Source organism: Nicotiana sylvestris, chromosome 3, assembly GCF_000393655.2.
Source record: "Nicotiana sylvestris chromosome 3, ASM39365v2, whole genome shotgun sequence".
In the NCBI taxonomy this organism is placed as follows: Eukaryota; Viridiplantae; Streptophyta; class Magnoliopsida; order Solanales; family Solanaceae; genus Nicotiana; species Nicotiana sylvestris.
Window position 1 is genome coordinate 212,123,221 of NC_091059.1, and position 22,716 is coordinate 212,145,936.

General features: G+C 36.6%; 1 protein-coding gene across 1 annotated transcript; it reads left to right on the plus strand.

Moving 5' to 3' along the window:
* The first annotated feature begins 9,483 nt into the window (after positions 1-9,483).
* Positions 9,484-22,562, plus strand: LOC104243278 (uncharacterized). Its single transcript, XM_009798446.2, has 16 exons — positions 9,484-9,591; positions 11,349-11,648; positions 11,737-11,865; positions 11,988-12,195; positions 12,767-12,913; positions 13,731-13,805; positions 14,933-15,004; positions 15,776-15,847; positions 16,082-16,153; positions 16,286-16,357; positions 16,882-16,953; positions 17,291-17,362; positions 18,278-18,421; positions 20,737-20,808; positions 21,276-21,422; positions 21,773-22,562. The coding sequence occupies exons 2-16, from the start codon at positions 11,454-11,456 to the stop codon at positions 21,955-21,957; spliced, it is 1,734 nt and encodes a 577-aa protein (XP_009796748.1). The 5' UTR covers positions 9,484-9,591; positions 11,349-11,453; the 3' UTR covers positions 21,958-22,562.
* The last annotated feature ends 154 nt before the right edge of the window (positions 22,563-22,716 follow it).

Consider the following 22,716-nt stretch of genomic DNA (forward strand, 5'->3'; position numbering starts at 1 on the left):
TCCTTATTCACTTCAAGTGATCGAACAACCATTGGTGTACTCAATGGGTGCGCTTTGTCCATGTAAAAGCGTTTTAAGACCCTTTCTGTATAGGCAGATTGATGGATAAAGATCCCGTCTGCTAAATGTTCAATTTGCAGACCAAGACAAAGTTTTGTCTTTCCAAGATCTTTCATCTCAAATTCTTTCTTAAGATATTCAATTGCCTTTTGGAGCTCTTCTGGAGTTCCAACAAGATTTATGTCATCAACATAAACAACAAGTATAACAAATTCTGATGCCATTTTCTTTATAAAAATACATGGACAAATAACATCATTTATGTAACCTTCTTTCAGCAAATATTCACTAAGGCGATTATACCACATGCGCCCAGATTGCTTTAAACCGTACAAAGATCTTTGTAATCTGATTGAATACATTTCCTGAGATTTTGCTTCAGGCATTTTAAATCCTTCAGGGATTTTCATATAAATTTCATTATCAAGTGAACCGTACAGATAAGCTGTAACTACATCCATTAGATGTATTTCAAGCTTTTCATGTAGTGCTAAACTGATGAGATATCGAAATGTTATGGCATCCATAACAGGTGAATATGTTTCATCAAAATCGACTCCAGGTCGTTGTGAGAATCCTTGTGCAACAAGGCGAGCTTTGTATCTTTCAACTTCATTTTTATCATTCCTTTTTCGCACAAAAACCCATTTATGACCAACTGGTTTTATACCAGCAGGTGTTTGGACTACTGGTCCAAAGACCTCTCTTTTAGCAAGTGACTTCAATTCCGATTGAATTGCCTCTTGCCATTTTGGCCAATCAGATCTTTGTCGACATTCTTCGACAGATCGAGGTTCAAGATCCTCACTATCTTGCATAATATTAAGTGCAACATTATATGCAAAAATATTATCCACCACTATTTCAAATCGATTTAAATTAATCCCATCACCGTTCGAACTTATTAAAAGTTCCTCACTCACATGAGCTTCAGGTTCATTGATTTCTTCAGGAATCTCATAACTAATCAGATTTTGGGTCTCTTCAGGAGATCCCTTCATAGTATCGTTTTGATCATTTGTTGATTTTCTTTTTCGAGGATTTCGATCCTTAGAACCCAAAGACCTAACACGCTTCAGGCGTGCTTTAGGTTCACTATCTCTCATGCTAGTAGATGGTCCTACTGGGACATCAATTCGGAGTTAGGCACATTCTCTGCTGGGATATGTGACTTAGTTATCTTTTTCAAATCAGTAAATGCGTCTGGCATTTGATTTGCTATATTCTGTAAATGGATGATCTTCTGGACCTCCTGATTACATATAGGGGTACAGGGATCAAAGTGAGATAATGATGAAATTTTCCACACAATTTCTCTTTTGATTTCCTTTTTCTCTCCCCCTAATTGTGGAAAATTTGTTTCATCAAACCGACAATCTGCAAATCGAGCAGTAAATAAATCTCCTGTTAATGGTTCAAGATAGCGAATAATAGAGGGTGATTCAAACCCAACATATATTCCTATCCTTCTTTGTGGTCCCATCTTACTACATTGTGGTGGTGCTACTGGCACATATACAGCACATCCGTAAATTCGTAGATGGGCAATATTTGGTTCATGACCAAAAACTAATTGTGACGGAGAATATTTATTATAATGTGTCGGTCTGAGACGGATAAGTGATGCTGCATGCAAGATAGCATGACCCCAAGCAGTAGTGGGCAATTTTATTTTCATAAGTAGTGGTCTTGCTATCAATTGCAGGCGTTTAATAAATGACTCTGCAAGGCCATTTTGAGTATGAACATAAGCTACAAGATGTTCAACGTTTATCCCAACGGATAGACAATAATCATCAAAAGCTTGAGATGAGAATTCTCCAGCATTATCAAGGCGAATAACCTTTATAGGATAATCTGGGAATTGTGCCCTTAATCGAATTATTTGGGCTAATAGCTTTGCAAACGCCAGGTTGCGAGATGATAGTAGGCACACATGAGACCATTTTGAAGATGCATCTATTAGGACCACAAAATATCTAAACAACCCACTTGGTGGGTGAATAGGTCCACATATATCCCCATGTATACGCTCTAAAAAGGCAGGGGATTCAATACCAACTTTCATTGGTGATGGTCTAGTGACCATTTTTCCTTGATAACAAGCATCACAAGAAAATTCGTCATTTGTAAGAATCTTCAAGTTCTTTAATGGATGCCCACTCGAATTTTCAGTAATTCGTCTCATCATTATTGATCCGGGATGGCCCAAACGGCCATGCCAAAGCACAAAAGTATTTGAATCCGTAAACTTCTGGTTTACGATAGAGTGTGCTTCAATTGTACTAATTTTTGAATAGTATAAGCCAGAAGATAAAGTTGGTAACTTTTCTACAATGCATTTCTGGCCAGAAATATTCTTTGTAATACAAAGATATTCCCTGTTCATTTCATCTATTGTCTCAACATGATACCCATTTCGGCGGATATCTATAAAACTCAACAAGTTTCTTCGGGACTTGGAGGAGAACAATGCATTGTCTATAATAAGTTTTGTTCCCTTAGACAGAAATATTATGGCTCTTCCGGAGCCTTCAATCAAACTTATATTACCAGAAATTGTTGAAACATTTGCTTTTTCCTTATGCAAATAAGAAAAGTATTTCTGATCGTTGAATATGGCATGAGTTGTTCCACTATCAATAACACAAATATCTTCATGATTTGTCTTTGATCCAAACATAATTTGAGGGTTATCCATATTCTTCAAAATAACATAAATAAAATATATTATAGTAAACATCATTATCAAAACATAACTTTTATTTATGTACAACAATTACATAACCATACTATCTATTACAAACAACAAAAATTAAAATATTTACATTTCTACAGATTCACTACCGATTACATGACTTGTTTCTCCTTCTGGGAGTGCAAAGTAATCAGCTACATCCAAATGCATGAAGTCTAAATTATCTTCAGAAATAAAATTTGCTTCAACATTTTTCTGTCTTCTTCAGGGAGGCTTGATAAAGCTCAACCAGGTGCTTTGGCGTACGGCAGGTACGTGACCAGTGCCCTTTTCCTCCACATCTATAACGTGCATTTTCTGCATTTGGCGCTTGCACCGCTTCATGCTTTTGTTCCTTCCTTTTCCACTGCTGGTGGTGAGGAGGCTTCTTTGGTGCATTATTATTACCATGATTGAGGTTTCTTCTCCGACCACGGCCATGACCACGACTGGGGCCACGACCTCTTCCACGTTTAGCTTGGTGGAAGTTCGTCTCATTCACTTCAGGGAATGGACAAGAACCAATAGGTCGACTTTCATGATTTTTCATTAATAGCCCATTATGTTGCTCTGCTATAAGAAGATGTGAGATAAGTTCAGAATACTTTTTAAATCCCATCTCTCGATATTGCTGCTGCAGGAGCATATTCGAGGCATGAAAAGTGGTGAAAGTTTTCTCCAACATATCATGATCAGTAATATTATCACCACATAATTTTAATTGGGAAATAATTCTGAACATAGCAGAATTATACTCACTGATAGATTTAAAATCTTGTAGCCTTAGATGAGTCCAATCATAACGTGCCTGTGGAAGAACGACCATCTTCAGGTGGTCATATCTATCTTTCAAATTATTCCACAGTATGACTGGATCTTTAATAGTGAGATATTCCATTTTCAGGCCCTCATCAAGGTGATGGCGTAGGAATATCATTGCTTTGACACGGTCTTGGTTTGATGCATGATTTTTATCCTTGATGGTGTTTGCCAGACCCATCGCATCAAGATGAATTTCAGCATCAAGCACCCAAGACATGTAGCTTTTGCCCGATATATCCAGGGCTACAAATTCAAGTTTAGAAAGATTTGACATTATTTAGGAAAAGAAAGTTCTTACCTCAGATACTTTCAAAATATTTGCTCGAGATGGCAGAGTCTCGTGCTGATAACGTGTTATAAAATAAAGACTATAAAGTAAAGACAAGTATAGAGAGAAACTGATATATTATTCGAATTCAAACTGATGTACATAATGAACTGAAATCTCTTCTATTTATAGAAGAAAGGAAGCTGTTGTGTAAGCTGCTACTACAAGTTGTTGTGTAAACTGCTATTACAAGCTGTTGTGTAAGCTGCTACGTAAGCTGCTGTGTAAGCTGATACTGCAAGCTGCTGTGTAAGCTGCTACTGCAAGCTGCTGTGTAAGCTGCTACTGCAAGCTGCTGTGTAAGCTGCTACTGCAAGTTGTTGTGTAAGCTGCTACTATACCAGATATGAATAATCTTCTACTGAGAGCAATGTTTATCCATAACAGAGTACTGAATGGATAAGCTCATTATACCCGATATGGATAATCATCTACTTAGGGTAATGTTTATCCATAACCGGGTACCGAAGTGATAAGCTTCTTCAGGAAGCTTATTTCCAATAGAGTACTAAATAGATAAACATATTTACGGTGGAGTCTCATATGGTAAGCTTCTTCAGGAAGATTATTTACAACGGAGCACTAAATGAACATCCATAATATAATATATTTATAACACATACCACAATTAGCACTACTTTTATGACTATATCTCATTTGGGATGATACCACAGTCATATAACTATAATTTTTTTCACCAAAGTCATATAACATATTTTCTATGACTTTTTTTTATCAAAGTCACATAATTATGTTTTCTCATACAAAAATCATTAAACTTGTACTAACTCACACAAAAATCATAAGTATCAAAAATATAATTTTTAATAGTATTTTCTTATTTTGTGATTTTTTATTTTTTACTTTCAGTCTAATAAATGATAATTCAATTAAAATATGAATGACTCAATCCGACCTGGTCCACCCCACCTGATATTCATATATATAAATTAAAATAATACTAAAATTGAATAGTAAATCCTTCAAAACATGATACTTCTATCTTTTAATTTTCTTTTCAAGATTTTTATACAAATTGATAGCATTTTTATTTCAAATGCTCTCTAATTATGCCTTTTATTTCTTTATTTTTCTGTCAGAATCTCATGCATTCCGAATTAATTTTTTTTTATGGGGGAAGAATTCACTTTTAGTTTTATTTTAATTTAAGTATATGGGTATTGAGTGAGGGTGGATTGGGTCATTCCTATTTTAAAGAAAAAAAATATAAAATTAACCGGACGGCCAAAACTAATTGCAGTTGCTAACTAATATATATATAGATTGTGTATGTTATATGTGTACAATACACACATATATAATATTTTATCGGCTATTATTTTTAGGAGCGGCTAAAAATATACTCCTATTTCTTCTATTTTAATTTGGTAATTATTTATTAGACCAAAAATTTAAAAGAAATAAGAAAATACTACCGAAAAATTTATTTTTCGATCACTATGATTTTTGTGTGAGTTAGTGAAAGCTTTATGATTTTTGTGTGAGAAAATAAAATTAAATGACTTTGGTGAAAAAAGTCAAAATTATATAATTTTTGTGTGAGAAAATAAAGTGATATGACTTCGGTGAAAAAAACTCATAGTTATATGAAATCTACCCCTAATTGTGCACATCTAATATGGAACGATATTTAGTGCCACAGCTAATTTCAATTTTGTAGATGTCAACCAATCATCAACATGGTGACTTTTGTTTCAAAAAATTTAAAATTCGCTTTAATATATTTTTTTTGCAAAATTGTTTCAACCAGATATTAAGAATGTAAAGTTACTTAGTTTTTAAAAAATTTCTTACTTGGTGTTTGGTTGAAAAACAATTTTCACAGAAAATAAAATAAAAAATTAATTGAAACTTTTCTGATAATGGTAAGGCAAACGCCAAAGTCATTCAGGGACGATCGTAATTAGGATTAAGAGCCCGTTTGGATTGGTTTAAAAAAATTGGTTTTAAGCAACTTTCAAGTATTGAAGCTTATTTTATAAATAAGCAGTTATCTGTTTGGATAAAAGTGCTGAAATTTAAAAAAAGTTGCTGAAGTATCTATTAAAAAGACAAAAATATCCTTAAAGCTGTTAACATTATAAAGGAGATGATTACTACAATATATTTAATTATGAATTAATGCAAATAAAAAATAATTTATATTTTAATTTAATTGATTACTTTAGATAATTTTTATAAATATAATTCTTGAATGTTCATTTTTCACCACTTTCAATCAAGTAAACTTTCATAAAAATCTTAACCTATTTGAAATACCAGCTAATGTTTTTACTCTACAATTACAAATATCAAGTTTTACAAATTTCATTAGCAATCAAATCATGAATTCCATTTCTCCATTACCACCCGACAATACATAACAATTACAAGCTAGAAAACATACACATAATGTAAGCCACGTCAATCCTCAATGTATATATTAAAACCAATACAAAGATAAGAAATTAGTATTGTTCTATAATGCATATAATAATAAAATCATAATAACTGAAGCTTACACACAATGAGCAATTCGACGAAACAATAACTGAAGCTTACACATAATATTTTGTGTCATGTTTGTTCTTTTGTCCTAAGAGATTTAGGAAACACATTATGCATTTAAAATTGACATTGAGTGAATATAATTGGGTGTGATGCTTGAGGAAAGTGCAGAAAATGAAAGATGAAACAGAGAGCAAGAGAAACGAAGAGGAACAACTGAAGTGAAGGAAATAAGAGAAGTAGATGTTTTAGGGTTTGTTTGACTGAGAGTAATTTTGGTATTATAAAAACTTATAATGGACAAGAAAATAATTTTATTGGTCAAACTAAAATGGCTTTTAAGCCAAAATCAAAAAAGTTGAGGTTAGCCAACTTGTTGCTTTTGGCTTTTTTAAACATATTTTAACTTTTTTAAAGCAGTTTTTTTTGCCAAACACTCCATAAAATAAAAAAGTGTTTAAAAACTAGTTTGATCAACTTTTAAACCCATCCAAACACCCTCTAAACCATGACATGACTTAGCTTCCGTTTGGCTATAGATTTTTGGTTATTTTTTTTAAAAATAATTTATTCATGAAATTTGATCGTTTTTTTTTAATTTCTTTTTAAGTTTTCAAAACCTAATTTAGGGCATTTTTTGGTGAAACTTTTACTTTCATGGACAAACGTTAATTTTTTTTTATAAATAAAACACATGTCAAAATACAACTTCAACTATTAACACAATTTCAAAAATTATCTTTTTAAATTTCAATCAAATTTATGTTCAAACACTGCTTAGAAAATTTATTAATTACTAAGCCAACTATTGGGGTTAAGGTTAGGTGACACTTCAAACTAATAAAGAATTTAATTTATATATATTTATAGTGTAATTTTTTATACAGTCAGATTACCCAAAATTATTTATATGTAACTCTTTATAATAAGTGAAGTTTAAAATTTTAAAAATAAGATAGATTAATATATTCAACAGCAACAAACCAATACAATTTCACACGTGGGGTATGAGGAGGGTAATGTCTACACAGACCTTACCTCGTTCCTTGTGAAGGAAAAAAGATTGTTTCCGATAGACCATAAGCTCAAGAACAGTGAAAAGGACACAATAAATAAACAGTAACAATGACAATGAAATAAGATAACATAAACAAATAGCACAACATGTAATAACAAAGAAACTAGGAATATGGAGCTATAAGAGAAATGCAAAAACTACCGGCAATAATGCCACATCGTCTAACAACAAGGAACTCGGAATAGGAGAATACAAAACTAGTACTAATACTACTAGTACGACTAGAAGAGACTCGCGACTACCTGTCAACCCACAACCTTAATCCTCGACATTCACACTTCCTTATCGAGGATCATGTACTCGGTAAGCTGAAGTAGTGTCACGTCCTGCCTAATAATCTCTCCACAGTACTTCCTATGCCTCCATCTACCTCTCTAACCCGCCATGGTCAACCTCTCACATCTCCTCACCGGGGTATCAGTGTCTCTCCTCTTCATATGCCCGAACCAACTCAGCCTCGATTCCCGCAACTTATATTCCATAGGGGCCACACCCATTTTGTCCCTAATAACTTCATTCCTAATCTAGTCTTTCCTGGTATGCCCACACATCCATCTCAACATTCTCATCTCTGCTACTTTCATCTCCTGGACATGAGATTTCTTGACTGGCCAACACTCGGCTCCATGCAACATAGTCGACATAACTACCATTTGTAGAATTTGTCCTTAAGTCTTGGTGGCACAATCCTATCACACAAAACACCAGATACAAGTCTCCATTTTATCCACCCCGCTCCAACACGATGCGTAACATCCTCGTCAATCTCCCCGTTCCTCTAAATAGCATACCCAAGATATTTGAAACTCTCTCTCTCTTGGAGATGATTTGTGTATCAAGCTTCACCTCCAATGAACTTGCACTCCAAGTATTCAGTTTTTGTCATACTCAACTTGAAACCTTTAGACTCCAGGGTCTGCCTCCACAGCTCCAGCCGATCGTTAACCATACAGCGCGTGCCATCGATTAACACTATGTCATCTGCAAATAACATACACCATGACACATCCCCTTGAATGTGGTGCGTCAACACGTCCATCGCTAGGGCAAATAAAAATGGGCTAAGAGCTGAACCATGATGTAACCCCATCATCACAGGAAAATAGTCCGAGTCTCCTCCCACAATCCTCATCCGAGTATTCGCTCCGTCGTACATATTCTTAATCACCCTAATGTAAGCTACCGGAACACTACTAACCTTCAGACATCTCCATAGAACCTTCCTTGGGACTTTATCGTAAGCTTTTTCTAAATCAATGAACACCATATGCAAGTCCCTCTTCCTCTCCCGATACTGTTCCATCAACCTCCTCACAAGATGAATGACTTCTGTGGTCGAACGCCCCGACATGCAACCGAACTGATTCTCCGAAATAGACACACTCCTCCTCACCCTCCTCTCAACCATCCTCTGCCGCACTTTCATAGTGTGACTCAGTAGCTTGATATTCATGTAGTTGTTACAATTTTGGATATCACCTTTATTCTTGTACAATGGGACCACCAAACTCCACATCCATTAATTAGATTAATATATTCGAGTATATAAATTAAACTCATATTTAACTTGGTGGATGATTCTTTGCAGATTCTTTTTTCAAATTCTAAGTAGATTGATCGCTTATAAACATGATTATGCTTAAGTTAGAGAAGATTTAATAGCAAGTCCGGCCTTAGGACCCCGCAGATTAAGAAACGCATTTAAGAAACCTTGAGCGCTCCACTTGGTAGTAATTTTAACACATTGCGTACACTATCTTCCAATATGTGGGACCCAATCGGACTCAACCCCCCCAAACGGATAAAGCTAGCTGAAAAAGAAAGTCCGCGCTGGACCCACCGAACCCCCGCGCCCTCTCTTATCTCATCCCTCCAAAGCACTGAACCAAACCTAGTTTCCTCACACGTGTTTCCAATCCGTTGGTTCGGACTCTGGTTCGGTTGTACGCTTCTCTACTTCTAGTACTTGTTTTCTGCTACTTTCCACTGCTTCCTACTCTCTCATCTTCTTCCTTTTGGACGACGAAGAGTGATCATTAAGATGATCGAGACTTCAAGGTTCAACTTTTACTTTTTTTTTATTAAATTTATTATTTCAAAAATATAATTCATTATCTGGTGTAGAGTTGATCATCTGCTGTTGATTTTTTGTTCTTTCTATTATTTCTATTATATGCTGTTAATATAAATATAAATATTTTTTCGCTTTGGGAGTTTGAATAGTGGCGAGTTTTCATTGAGGGAATATAATCTTTTGTGAGTTTTGCTCTAATATTGTGGGTTTTCGGTTAGTTCTAATGTAATTTCTTTAAATTTTTACGTATTTGTTTTCACGATTTTTTCTGTTAGTTTTGATGGAATTTCTTGTTCTTTGCGTCTCTGACCTGCGCTTAGTATGTATTTTAGGTGAATTTACCATAACTTGTCTACTATTTTTAACTGTATAGTGTTCCTTTATTAATTAACTGGATTTTAGTCCACGACGTATGTTTTCCTCTCTTTTTTTTTCTAATTATTTTTTGCGAGATGTTTCCCTTGGACTAATCATCCGTTCAAAAATCTAAATTAGAAGGTAAGGAAGGAAAAAGGGAAAGAAAGAGTTCAATCCACGCTGAGAAGTGTTGTTGCCTTCAATGTTTTGAGAATTTTCTTAATAGGTTTTAAAAGAGAGTTCAATCCACACTTAAGAATCTTTTTTATTATTGGGTGACGGAAAAAGTTTGCGACTTGCTTATATTTTTTCAATTATTAGCGGCTTTGTGAAACTGGTATGATACTCGCTGTGCCCTATGCTCTCATATATAAGTATTTGAACTGATGTTGTATTTCATGAACGGTAAACATTTTTTTAATAGAAATATTGTGGTTGTACCATATTCTTCTTTTTAGTGTGTATTGGAGGTTCTCTCAGAGAGAGACGAAGTAGTGCGGATAGTTTTTTTTTGAGGTGTTGGATATGGCCACCATTTTCCTTTTTAGAAGATGTTTCCTGCTTCACGAGTTTCCAAATAAGCAACTACTTGCTTTTATGTGGTATAATATAACTTCGGGCTTAACATATATGGTTATTTTGCAGTTACACGCATTGGTCTGAGTGCTCTCTTAATGTCTTAAGGTTCTTCCTTGTGTTCTGTGAGAGTGCCCCTCTAGTATGGTTTCCTTGCTTCTTTGGCATTTTCTATGATTGTAGCTCTTGGGATCCTCATCTATTGTTGTGTCATCATGTATGCTATTGCTGAAAAAGGATCATATTTCGCTAGGTCCTTGAAAGCTATTTGTCTGTTTTAGGTACTTATAGTGTGAGAAATAAAATTCCGCTGTATCATATCGGTAAAAGATAAAACAGGAAGAATAAGTCCCTCTGTTTTAGCAAATAGTCTGCATCGTGCAGTCACTTCAATAAGTCTTTCACTGTTTGTTCTTGTTTAGACATGTTCCCCGGTATCCTTCAAAATTGTACAGTTTCATCATATGTTGGTGCCTGTATCTATATATGCAAATAGTAATATGCAGGTGTAGCCATTTTTTTCTTTTTATGTGGATGCTCTAAAGAGGTCAAGTATTTCATCATGTGCGTTTGGACATTCTTTTCCCTTAGGATGTGCATGATTTTGTCATTATCCTGCAGCAGATTATATGACTGCTTATTGCCTTATTGATTCACATTCACGTCTCCCATAATTTCTAGGTTTAAGCCTACGTCTTTGATGTGTTCGTATATATGCTAATGACCTTTTCAGTGATTAATTCACTTGCATTATTAGAAATGTCTCTGGAGATCCGTCTAAGGCTTTCATGGTTTTGTTGGCTCACAGGGTGTAGTGGTAGAGGGCACCCAGAATTTAGAGGACCCCATGGCTTGCCGCTTCAGCTGTGATTTGCAGTTTTGCTGACATAAAAAAAGTTGAACACTGTATCAGATGGGAGGAGCATGTTCTAGGAAGCGTGACCAGCAGGTCAATGATGAAAGTATACATAGAGGAGTTTCTGGACGATATTCCAAAAGTGCAAGTTCAAAATGGTTGGGAACATCATTTTCTAGAGGAGCAGATGCTAAACAGAGAAATGGAAAATACCCATCTCTCATGGAATTGTGTATTCGTAAAATCTGTGAAGTATGTCCTCCCTTTAGAATGCTTTACCAGGTGAATACATGACTGACCTCTATTTTGCGAACTGATTTCTCCTGCACTTTTTCTGCAGGACATTGATAAATACAATACCTTCTCTGTATTGCCTAGGGACATAAGTCAGCAGATCTTTGATGAATTGGTTGGCACACAGCGTCTTACCGATGTCTCTCTTGAAGCTTTTAGAGATTGTGCTCTTCAGGTATCTTCATGCCTATTCGTTAATAAAGTAGAACAAGTAGATAAGGGGTATTGTAGCAGCTGATTCATTTATGTGATTTTGAGGTCAGCCAAACTCTTGATGAAGTGATTTTTGCATTACAGGATCTTGATATGGGAGAATATCCTGGTCTAAACGACCAGTGGATGGATGTCATCTCTTCACAGGGTCCATCTCTACTTTCCCTAGATGTGTCCGCATCTGATGTCACAGATTCTGGACTGACTAATCTCAAAGATTGCAAAAATCTGCAAGCACTAAATCTTAATTATTGTGACCAGATTACGGACCGTGGAGTGGAAAATATAAGTGGTAAATATTCCTTTCCCTCTGATGTGCTGTCTTACTGGAGGAATGTATCTAAGTCATCTAAACATTCATAGCACATCTCCTTTAGGCTTTAGCAGTGTTGGGGATAGAAAAGGAAGAGAACAAATTTAAATGGCAATAAGTTAAAGAAGGAAGGCGTAGTCCTTGAACTGCTGGATGAACTGCGCTATAATATTTCCTAGTGAATCTAGTTTTGAAGGATAAACTTTGCAGGGGAAGTTTGTTTTTTGCCTTGTATTTTTCCATAGTAGTACTGGCTACCTTTTAAGCTGCATGATACATTGAACAAATTTCTCTAAAAACAATATATGGGGTTTTATTTAGGTTTGATTTTAAAGTTGTGTTTTCTTTGGAATTGTTCTATAGATAGAAGTTTCCTTTATTCATTTGGTTTTTTATTATCTGCTGTTTCTTTACAAATATAATAATATCTATTCAAATTTTTTGAGATACTATGATCCTTCAACCCCCCCCCCCCCCCCCAACCCAAAATTCCAATATTCCCTTCCATTCTGTATTTGTGGTATAGCTGCTAACTACACAATGATTTCAGGTCTATCAAACTTGACTACTCTGAGTTTTAGGAGAAACAATATACTTACTGCTCAAGGGATGAGTGCGTTGGCTGAGTTAATTAACTTGCTGAAGTTAGATTTGGAGAGGTGCCCAAAAATTCACGGCGGTATGGTTCATCTTAAAGGTTTGTTCTTTTCCCTTATGGTGCTTAACTGGCTATAGTTCGTACAGCACCCTTTACAGTTTCAAGCTTGAAAAGCCAAAATACTGTTGCAGTTATACACTCCATGAAAAAGTTTGTTGTCTTAATTTGGCTGTCGAAATTCTTGCGTCCAAGTCTATGAATGGCTAAACTCCCGGATGACCGTTCAAGCTTCATTTCTTTTAACACAAGTCAATTCCCTGTGTATAGGTGGATCAGATAGGATTTTTGGAGAAGAATCTGTAACTAGTTGTGTATATATCTTGTGTATTGGAGTCTCCCATTTATCGAATAATAAAATATCATTACTGATTTGGAAAAAAAGCTTTTGTTCTTTATATATGATGTGATTGATATGACTGTAAGATTGTGGTGAACTGCAGAATAACTGACATGATGGTGGTATTATGAAATTGATGATGTTAGCTTTCTACATCTTTTCTTATGGAACCTGCAAGAATCTGCGCCCGGGGTTGTACTTTTAAGCTTGTTCTGATGTTTCTGGTTTCCTCTAGTATAACCTGTTATGTGGCATTTTGATTTCTGTATGAGCTTATATATATATATTATGAAGTAATTTTATTGAAGTGGGAAAATTTCCCTATACAAGAAGTAAATCAAAAAGTAGAGAACCTACCCGAGATAGTTAATTTTAGCAAAACCATATGGTTTTCCAAATTGCACCAAATACTCTATACAGTTAGTATAGTTAATTTTAGCAAAACCATGATTTTATGCCCCCATTGTCTTCTGTGCATAAATGTACTGAACTTGATCCAAGGATTTTTATTCGTGGCAGGTCTAACCAGGCTTGAATCTCTTAATATCAATTGCTGCAACTGCATCACAGATTCGGATATGAAGCCTCTTGCGGGTATGTCTGCCTTGTCCTACTATTCAGATCGCCTCGTATCTGTATATCGGAAAAAACATAAATAAGAAAGCATTTAACTTGGGGAAAGAATTGTGAAAGAGGAAGGGTGAAATGAAACCTTAAGATATGGCCTGCTATTACTGAAAGACTGATAATTATGTTAATTTAGAGGCTTTAGTTATCGAACTGAAAGAGACATGAGCCTTTTTCCATTGTAAATCACAATCAGTTGCTTATGTTGAAGGTCATTGATGTTAAGGACACCTTTTGTCCGTGCATATGCGTCTGTCAAGGCAGGTCTCTAGCTATGCAAGTCTCTTATAGATAGGTCTTCTATTTGTGTTAAGACAGGAACAGCAAGGATTTAGGAAAATTGGAATATGAATTGTATGGGAATGTTTGTGTTGTTTTCTCCTACACGTCTCTTAGTTTCCCTGCTGTAGATCTGGTTAAGAAATGCTAATAATATTCTTTCTTTATTATCCATACAAGTGATAGTAGGATAGTTGTTTTGATATTTCTCCTCAACTCTTATGATTTGTTTAATGGAGTATTCATTTCTTTCGACTAGACACGGACCTTTTGGATATAACACAGTATGTCGAGGACGCGTGCCATTAATTTAAGTGAGATATAAGCAACAGAACGATAAAAAATTATTTGGGGAAACTGCTTGATTCCCTCTGAGATGTTCCCTGTCCTATTCTTTTGTTTGATATCGTTGCAATAACACAAGAAATAGTGTGTCGACAATATTGCACCCCGTAGGGTGGTCTAGTGGCCAGTGAAGTGAGTTCAGACCTTGGGGATCAGGTTTCAAATTCCAACAGAAACAAAAAAATATTAGGTGATTTCTTCCCATATGCCTAAGCCTTTGGTGGCAGTTACCCTGTACATATGCTGGTATGAGGTAACAGTACCCTGTGGAGTAGTCTGGTACAAAATTGTGCGCATGCTGAATTTTGCTTTTTAATTTTCACAAAATTACTTAATGTGACACCTCATGCACGGAAAGCTGAACTTCAATGAGATATAGAGGATAGCAGGCGATCTTTTTACTACTTGTGCTGAAATGTTCTGTGTTCATATTTTGTTTGTGATAAAGTTGTTTTATGTTTGTATTTCAGGCCTGACAAATCTTAAAGTGTTGCAAATTTCATCCAGTAAGGTCACAGATTATGGTGTTACTTTTCTGAAAGGTACATATTCTCCCATGTTGAGTACTGTTGGTTGTCGCCTAATATCCCACACCTTTAGTAGATGGATATGACAAAGGGATGCCCTTTTCTCTCAACTAGCAGTTCTGGACCTGCAAGGCCACCTGATTATTACCCCCATTAGGTTTGGGATTTAAGGTATTTCTAAGTGAGATTTCGGAGTTGGGTCTTGGCTATTGAACTGGCTAATGTTTAGACCTCATTAAGTGCTTTAATCGAAGGTAATACCTATTTACGAGATGGTTGGAATCCCCCTTCGCAACTGATCTGTAGAAGAGTTGTAATCAAGGGATTGAAAAGGGTATCACACACACTTGATCTTAGCCATCGCAACTGATCCGTAGAAGAGTTGTAATCAAGGCATTGAAAAGGGTATCACACACACTTGATCTTAGCCAAAAGGCCGAGAAAGGTGCAGTAACTGGGTAAATTGAGACTGCCTCATTTCATTTAGAGATGAGGAGTTTAATATTTAACGAGCCCAGTCACCCCGAAGTCTCTTTGAACCCACAGGGCTTACCAGTACTCTAATTTTGTAGCACGATGAACAGACAATAGTTGATGTTTATTTTTCCAGTCTATTTAAGGGTTTCATTTGCTAGATAACAAATTTGAATGGAGCCAGCCAGAGCACGTCTTGTGATGCATGTGTGGTATTCTGCACTTAAAAAATTTCTTCGTCCTTTCTTATTTATTGCAATTGTATATAGGCTATCGTAATGAAGCTTTGTTGTTTCTTTTGTTCTTGGTCAGCTCTAGAAAAGCTTACCCTGTTGAATATGGAGGGTTGTCCTGTCACTGCAGCGTGCCTGGAGTCTCTTTCAGGTATTGTCTGTACGAAATTAGACTGTACGCGAATATAGCATTCCGGGCTGTCAGTTAACTACTTGGCAATTGTAATGACTAAAGCCTGTTTGCTAGTCCTATCGATGTTAAAATCTAGTGATGGGGGTTTTACCAAATCTGAGAAATCCTCTACTTCAGAAAATGCTTGTTTCCTTTGCCACCTTCCCATTTTTTAATTTCAGTTTTTGATGTATGTTTTTCCTGTTTTTGCAGCTCTTCATGCTCTGCTATATTTAAACCTGAGCAGATGTTGTTTGACTGATGATGGGTGTGAGAAGTTTTCGAGTGAGTTTATATTTTTATTATTAATTTATCGGCTCTTATGTTCTGACTTGGCACATCATTTCAGATGCATTGTGATCATAATTTTCGAAAATCGAAGTTAACTCGTCTACATCATTTTTCATTTTTCTGTAGGTTTGCAGAGTTTGAAAGTGCTGAATTTGGGATTCAACGAGATCACAGATGCCATTCTTGTGCACCTGAAAGGTGATTTTGTTTTCACATGCGTCTTTCGCGTGGTTGGGATATTCCCTGCTCGTTCTGTTTCTGCTGTAGCTTTAGGGAGGCCTAATGTTACTTGTTGGAATAACATTCAGCGCTCTTTTTTGAGAACTTTAATCATGGTTCAGCTTTTAATGTAAATGGTGGTGGTCGGGGATGGGATAGGATGGCTTACCAAATTATTGTGTAGGGACTTTGTATGCCTCAAGTCTGCCCCGGGTTAACATGGAGGAGATGGGAATAGGATTATTGCAGTCCCCATTCCCCCCCCCCCCCCTCTCTCTTACGCACACACACCCTTCCCCTTCCACGACCAAAAAAATGAAGGAGAAAGAAGAGGAAGGGGATTGCTAGTTCAGTTACCTTATTAGGCCGGTTAAAGATACTATCTTATGGACTTGAGTTGACTAGCATGGGGCTTTAGTTGGATTTTACCTCCCAAAAAGGAGATAAAAGCATGTAGTTCCGATCTTGTAAATTTATGCAAGCTTTTGTCTTGCTTTGAGCAGGTTTCACAAACTTGGAGAGCTTAAACCTGGATTCATGTAGGATTAAGGATGAAGGGCTGATTAATTTGTCAGGTCAGTGTTTCACTATCAACATCAATCAGGACTTCATTCCCCTATCATTCAACTTATAAGCTATTCCACAAATTAATTTAATAAAGACTTTTGCTTTAATGTGTTCTCAACTAAAAAGGGAAATTGAAGGTTAACTGTGATTTCTTGCCCGGGAGAGTAGTCTTAATCCTCTCGTCCGGACAATTTTATGCCTGTGATCCTTATGCCTTTTTTATAATAGATGTCTTGACCATTTCTTTGGTCAAGATTCATTCTTAAAATTCTTCCTCACTTTATTCTGAGGACTTGCCTATGTTTTATTTGCTAATCTCCCTCTTCTTTGGTATTCTCTGTTCAGGTCTTCATCGCCTGAAGAGTTTGGAGTTATCTGACACTGAAGTTGGAAACAATGGGATCCGTCATCTCTCAGGTATCTCTTTTACATTGTGCATGGAGTAGAAAATTTCAACTGTATTCTGTTTCTTCTTTATTCGGCTGAAGCATTCAGAAATTCAAGAATATGGCTGGACTGGGTTTCATCCCACTTGTGACAAGATGATTGTGCTTTGCTTTGTTTTCTAGGTTGCTTTTTTGGGTGAACATAGCAAATTAAATGTAGTATAAGTAAATCTAAGAGATGCTAAATAATTAATTGGCTGCATCAACTTTGGTCTTGCTCTATGCTTAAATACAACAACAAATCCAGTGTAATATCACAAGTGTGTACTCTCACAAGTGTCACAAGTGGTGTCTGGGGAGGGTAGTGTCGGCGTAGACCTTACCCCTATCTTGGAATGGTATGAGGTTGTTTCCTATGGACCCTCGGCTCAAGCAACAATGTAAAGGAAGCAACAAACCATAGCAACACCAAGGTAATAAAATAACGGAAGCGAACAACAAAACGAATAATAATACATATCTAAGAATAGGAAGATACAAGATTAGTACTATGCTTAAATGATGTCTGCAATAATTCAACAAAACTCCTTGGAAACCAAGTCTGGATAACAATTATGGAAATAAAAACTGAATGTTCCAGATAAAGTTTTTTGGTCTCAAAGCTGCAGTAAAGTTGCATGAAGCAGATTGAGAGTAGTGACAATGGCTATTGAAATTTGAATGTTATAACTGAGGATCTATGAATTGGTTCGTTTCCTTTTAGCCCATCTAAATCCATTTCTTGAATGTTATTTCCATGGGAGTGTGAATAGATGCTAGCTCAAGGGAAAGCATTGAACTACTATCTTTAGAGAGTAATTTTTGGCAAAGCCCATGCCGTAATTGGTTAAGTGGACTCTACTTTGCATTTTGTGCTAATGCAATTTGTTTGTTCATTTCTCTGTAGGATTGAGGAATCTAGACAGCTTAAATCTGTCCTTCACTGTTGTCACTGACAGTGGTCTAAGGAAGCTTTGTGGTCTGTCCTCTTTGAGGTCACTCAATCTGGACGCACGCCAAATAACTGATACCGGACTTGCAGCACTTACGAGTAAGAATTTTCCCTCAACAGTATCTTTGGTAACACTGTCTGTCTCAATCTATTTTCCTCGTGAATCAAATGTCTCAAAATCGGCAAGTTGAAGATTTTTTTTTTGGAAGGACAAATTTCTGCACTCAAAAGTCAAAACAATGCAGAATATCCGCACACAATCAGCTACGAGATTTGGAAAGAATGTGGCAAAATTTCTCTTAATTTTTCCAGATGAAACAAGGATCTCAACACCCTCGTCAATTTCGATCATTATCTAATGCTGCCCAACAACACACAAGCTCCCATAACGTCTCAAACCTTCTAAAAATTTCAGAAAATTCGGCAAGAGGGTAAATGGTCCCACAACCAGGAGAACTTTTTTTTTTTTTTTGTACTCTTTCAATTTTGGGGCGTAGAACTAAGGAACTTTGATTTGTAAGAACAAGCTTAAGCCAAAATGCTGATACCAAATGCATTCTCAAAAAAAAAAAATGCTGATACCAAATGACAATACCCAAATTACAAAAAAACAACAAACGCAGTGGAGTCCCACAAGTGGGGTCTGGGGAGGGTACTGTGTACGCAAACCTTACCCCTACCCTTAGGAGGTAGAAAGGTTGTTTCAGGTAGACTCTTGGCTCAAAAAAATGAAAAGCAACTATAGAAACAAGCAGTATCGACCACAAAAGCCAGAAAGAAAGTAACAACATTGTAAGGACTAGAAAATTAGGCGGAAGGAAGCAACAACAACAAGCAGTAACAACAACAACGTAGTAGGAAAACAACATGTAATACTAGCGGTCTAAGAATAAGACACTATTAGACCAACCCTGAAACCCCCGGTATGGAATAGAAAAATGCTTGACTTTCTGCTAATCTCTTACCATAATTCTCGATTTCCACACCCTCATATCAAGGTCATGTCCTCGGTAAGCTGAAGTCGCGTCATGTCCTTCCTGATCATCTCTCCCCAATGCTTCTTTGGCTGCCCTCTACCTCTTCTACCTCCTCTCATAACCGCCAGAGCAAACCACTCGCACCTCCTTACAGGGGCATTTAAGCTTCTCCCTTTCATATGCCCAAACCATCTAACCCTCGCTTCCTGCATCTTGTCCTCTATGGGAGCCACACCCACTTTAACATAGATATCTTCATTCCTAATCTTATCCAACTTAGTATGCCTGCAAATCCATCTCAACATCCTCATTTATTCTTGGATATGGGAGTTCTTGACTGGCCAGCGCTCCGCCCCACACAACATAGTTGGTCAACCACCACTTTGTAGGACTTTGAGCGCCCCACACAACATAGTTGGTCAACCACCACTTTATAGGACTTACCTGTAGGTTTTGGTGGCACATTCTTGTCACACAAGACGCCAAATTACAAGAAAATGAAAATCAAAAAGGAAAAGGAAATAGAGTAGAGATGTAGAAGATAGTGTTAAAATTGAGATCAAAGATCCTAAGTTTGGAAAATATACAAAAATTAATATGAATTAACTAATGACCTCCTAATAGAAATAAGGTTCAAGACCTATAAACATCTCTCTCAAAACACATGAGGAAGTCCGAAACATAGGTAATACCGCCCTGTCAGCTAGTCAAGTGGTTAGGGCCCCGTCAGTCCGCATTCTACATCTTCCAAGTTGTTGAGCTTGCGTCTCCTTTGAGTAGGCTGCAAAGTCTTGGGCATTCAAGAGTCTCTAAACTCATCTTTTGGTGGTCCATGTCATCTCCCATCTCCGGATGAATTGTTGTATCATCTCCATATTTTCTGATCTCCCATCTCCGGATGAAGTGTTGTATCATCTCCATATTTCGAACTTCATTGTAAGGAGGAGGTTGTGATCCTCGTAAGGTCCTTCCTTGATCTCTTCAAAGACATCCATCTTCGTCAACATCAAATGCAAGTTATGGAATTCTTTGCTCGACTCCTTGTGAATGTCCTCCTTGACATCACTTGACGAGAATCCCTCTCCTTGGATATTGGTCTGGCGCCCGGTGTTTTCGATGTGTAAATCTTTCGTCTCTTTTTTGCTATTAATTTTTACTAGTTGAATTTGGAAGCCTGGGAATGTCTTTACTTTGTTTTTTTTTATTTTGTTTTTTATTGGTGAAATAGATTGTCTCTAGCATTATAATAATGTCAATCTAATGCTTACATATTTTACAACTCGATTTAGCTTACTATGTGAGGCCTTGTGTTACATGTAACTGGATTATGATTTTTGTTTTAGAAATGTGTAAATTTAGATATTATAATGATTTCTGTTTTAGAAATGTATAATTTAGGTATTAATTATTAGTTTGTCCGATATGGTACAAATGCAGGCTTGACTGGGCTAACTCACTTGGACCTCTTTGGAGCTAGGATCACTGATTCTGGAACAAGCTATCTTCGACGTATGTCTGATCTGTCTCTTTTATGCAACATCTCGGTGCTCTCCCTTTCGTCTCAATCTGTGTAATAAAACATTTGATGTTCCCCTCCCCTTGTCCCTCTATTCTGTTTATTCCTCTTCAGGGTCGGGGCTTTAGCTATAGTCCTATTGATGGTAATATGATTATGTAAGATAGTGTACTTATCAAACAAACAAAAGAAGATATGTTAATCAGTTCGTTCCTGTTGCTTGTGGCTAAGGGTGACTTGTTATTCATGTGAAGCAAACATTAATCCTGATATGCCAGTGCTACTGCAGTTGTCTTACTAGATTTTCAGATTGGTCATGCCCCTGCTCTTCTTTTTGCCCTTTAAGAATCATAAAATCCCAGTTCATATGTTTACACCTTAGAGTAATTAGAATGTGTATAGATCATCACATCATACTTCTGAGCTAATGATTATACTGGTCAATCATGTCTGATGATAGATTTTAAGAATCTGCGTTCTCTGGAAATCTGTGGTGGAGGTTTAACCGATGCTGGTGTAAAGAACATCAAGGACCTGACGTCCTTGACATTGCTAAATCTTTCTCAAAACAGTCACCTCACGGATAAGAGCTTGGAAGCGATTTCTGGTATTGTTGCATTCTTTTGTGCTTTTTTTCCCAGTGTCATGGCTTTTTTTTTTCCTCTTTGATTTTACTAATCTGAGCAAAGGTATAGCACGTTTATCTTCCGCCATCTCAAGGCTTTTTTATCGCATGCTTTTGGGCAAAGTAGCTGGATTAGCCATTTGGCTGGGAGTACTCTCCGTAATTCCTCCCTTTGTTCTTCTCAAGGAGCTTTAGCAATTGATATTTGATACACCAATTTTGTTGATTTTTCTTCGAGAATTAGAACAAAACATGCATTTCCCCCCCTACGAAATAGTCTTTAAATTTGTTTGAATTTCTTACGAATCTACTTCGTCTGCACTGGAATGCAGGGTTGACGCAGCTGGTGTCTCTGAATGTTTCAAATTCCCGCATAACAAGTGCAGGGTTGCAACATCTGAAGCAACTCAAGAACTTGAAATCACTTACCTTGGAATCCTGCAAAGTGACTGCAAATGACATCAAGAAACTGCAGTCGACTGAGCTCCCAAATCTGGTGAACTACAGGCCGGAATAGATGGTGCAAGGATACTTTCTGAGATCACCTGGTCAGTGCTGGAGAAGTGTTGTACATAGATCAGCAATAAAATGTGTTATTTGTTGAACTGTAAATAATCCGTCTGCTGAAGATTTGGTTAGATCTCATTCTTCAGTGTGTCTTGGTCTTTTCATAGTGCCACAGCATGAAGCTTTCTTTCATATTGTGTATGAAGGAAAATGTACATAAGCTTCCTTGGCACTGGATGGAGGTAAATAGGTTTTGTAAATATTTGTTGTCAAACTGTTAAGAAACAGTGATGCGCTTCTGAATTGGCGTGCTGCTGTCGAGGTTCTTTTGTCGGTTCTGGTCCATCTGGCTTTAGTATGCTTTCTGACTAAGGTTCAGATGTGGAAATGAATGATTATTCTCCTTGGCAAGTTCTCGATGCCATGAAATGCTTGGCTTTTGTACCATTTCTATTCCCAGTGAACTCTTGCCTAAGGAACTGTCTACGAGTATTCTGTGGTCATTATGTCGTGTGATTCTCAATTCAGTCCTTGGTTGTGTATTAAGGCCTTTATGTTGGGTCTCGACATCATTTTGGGTGCTATATTCTAAGCAAATGTTGTATTTTTGTGCAAGCTATGGCTGTTTTTTTAAGTGTTCGCCAAAAGCAGGGGATTTTTAGATTATTATGGAAATGACATGAATACATTAGCTCACTAGTGGGTTTTCAGAGGAAATATAAAAGGATTAATAGCCTGTTTGGCCAAGCTTATATTCGGCCAAAAGTGT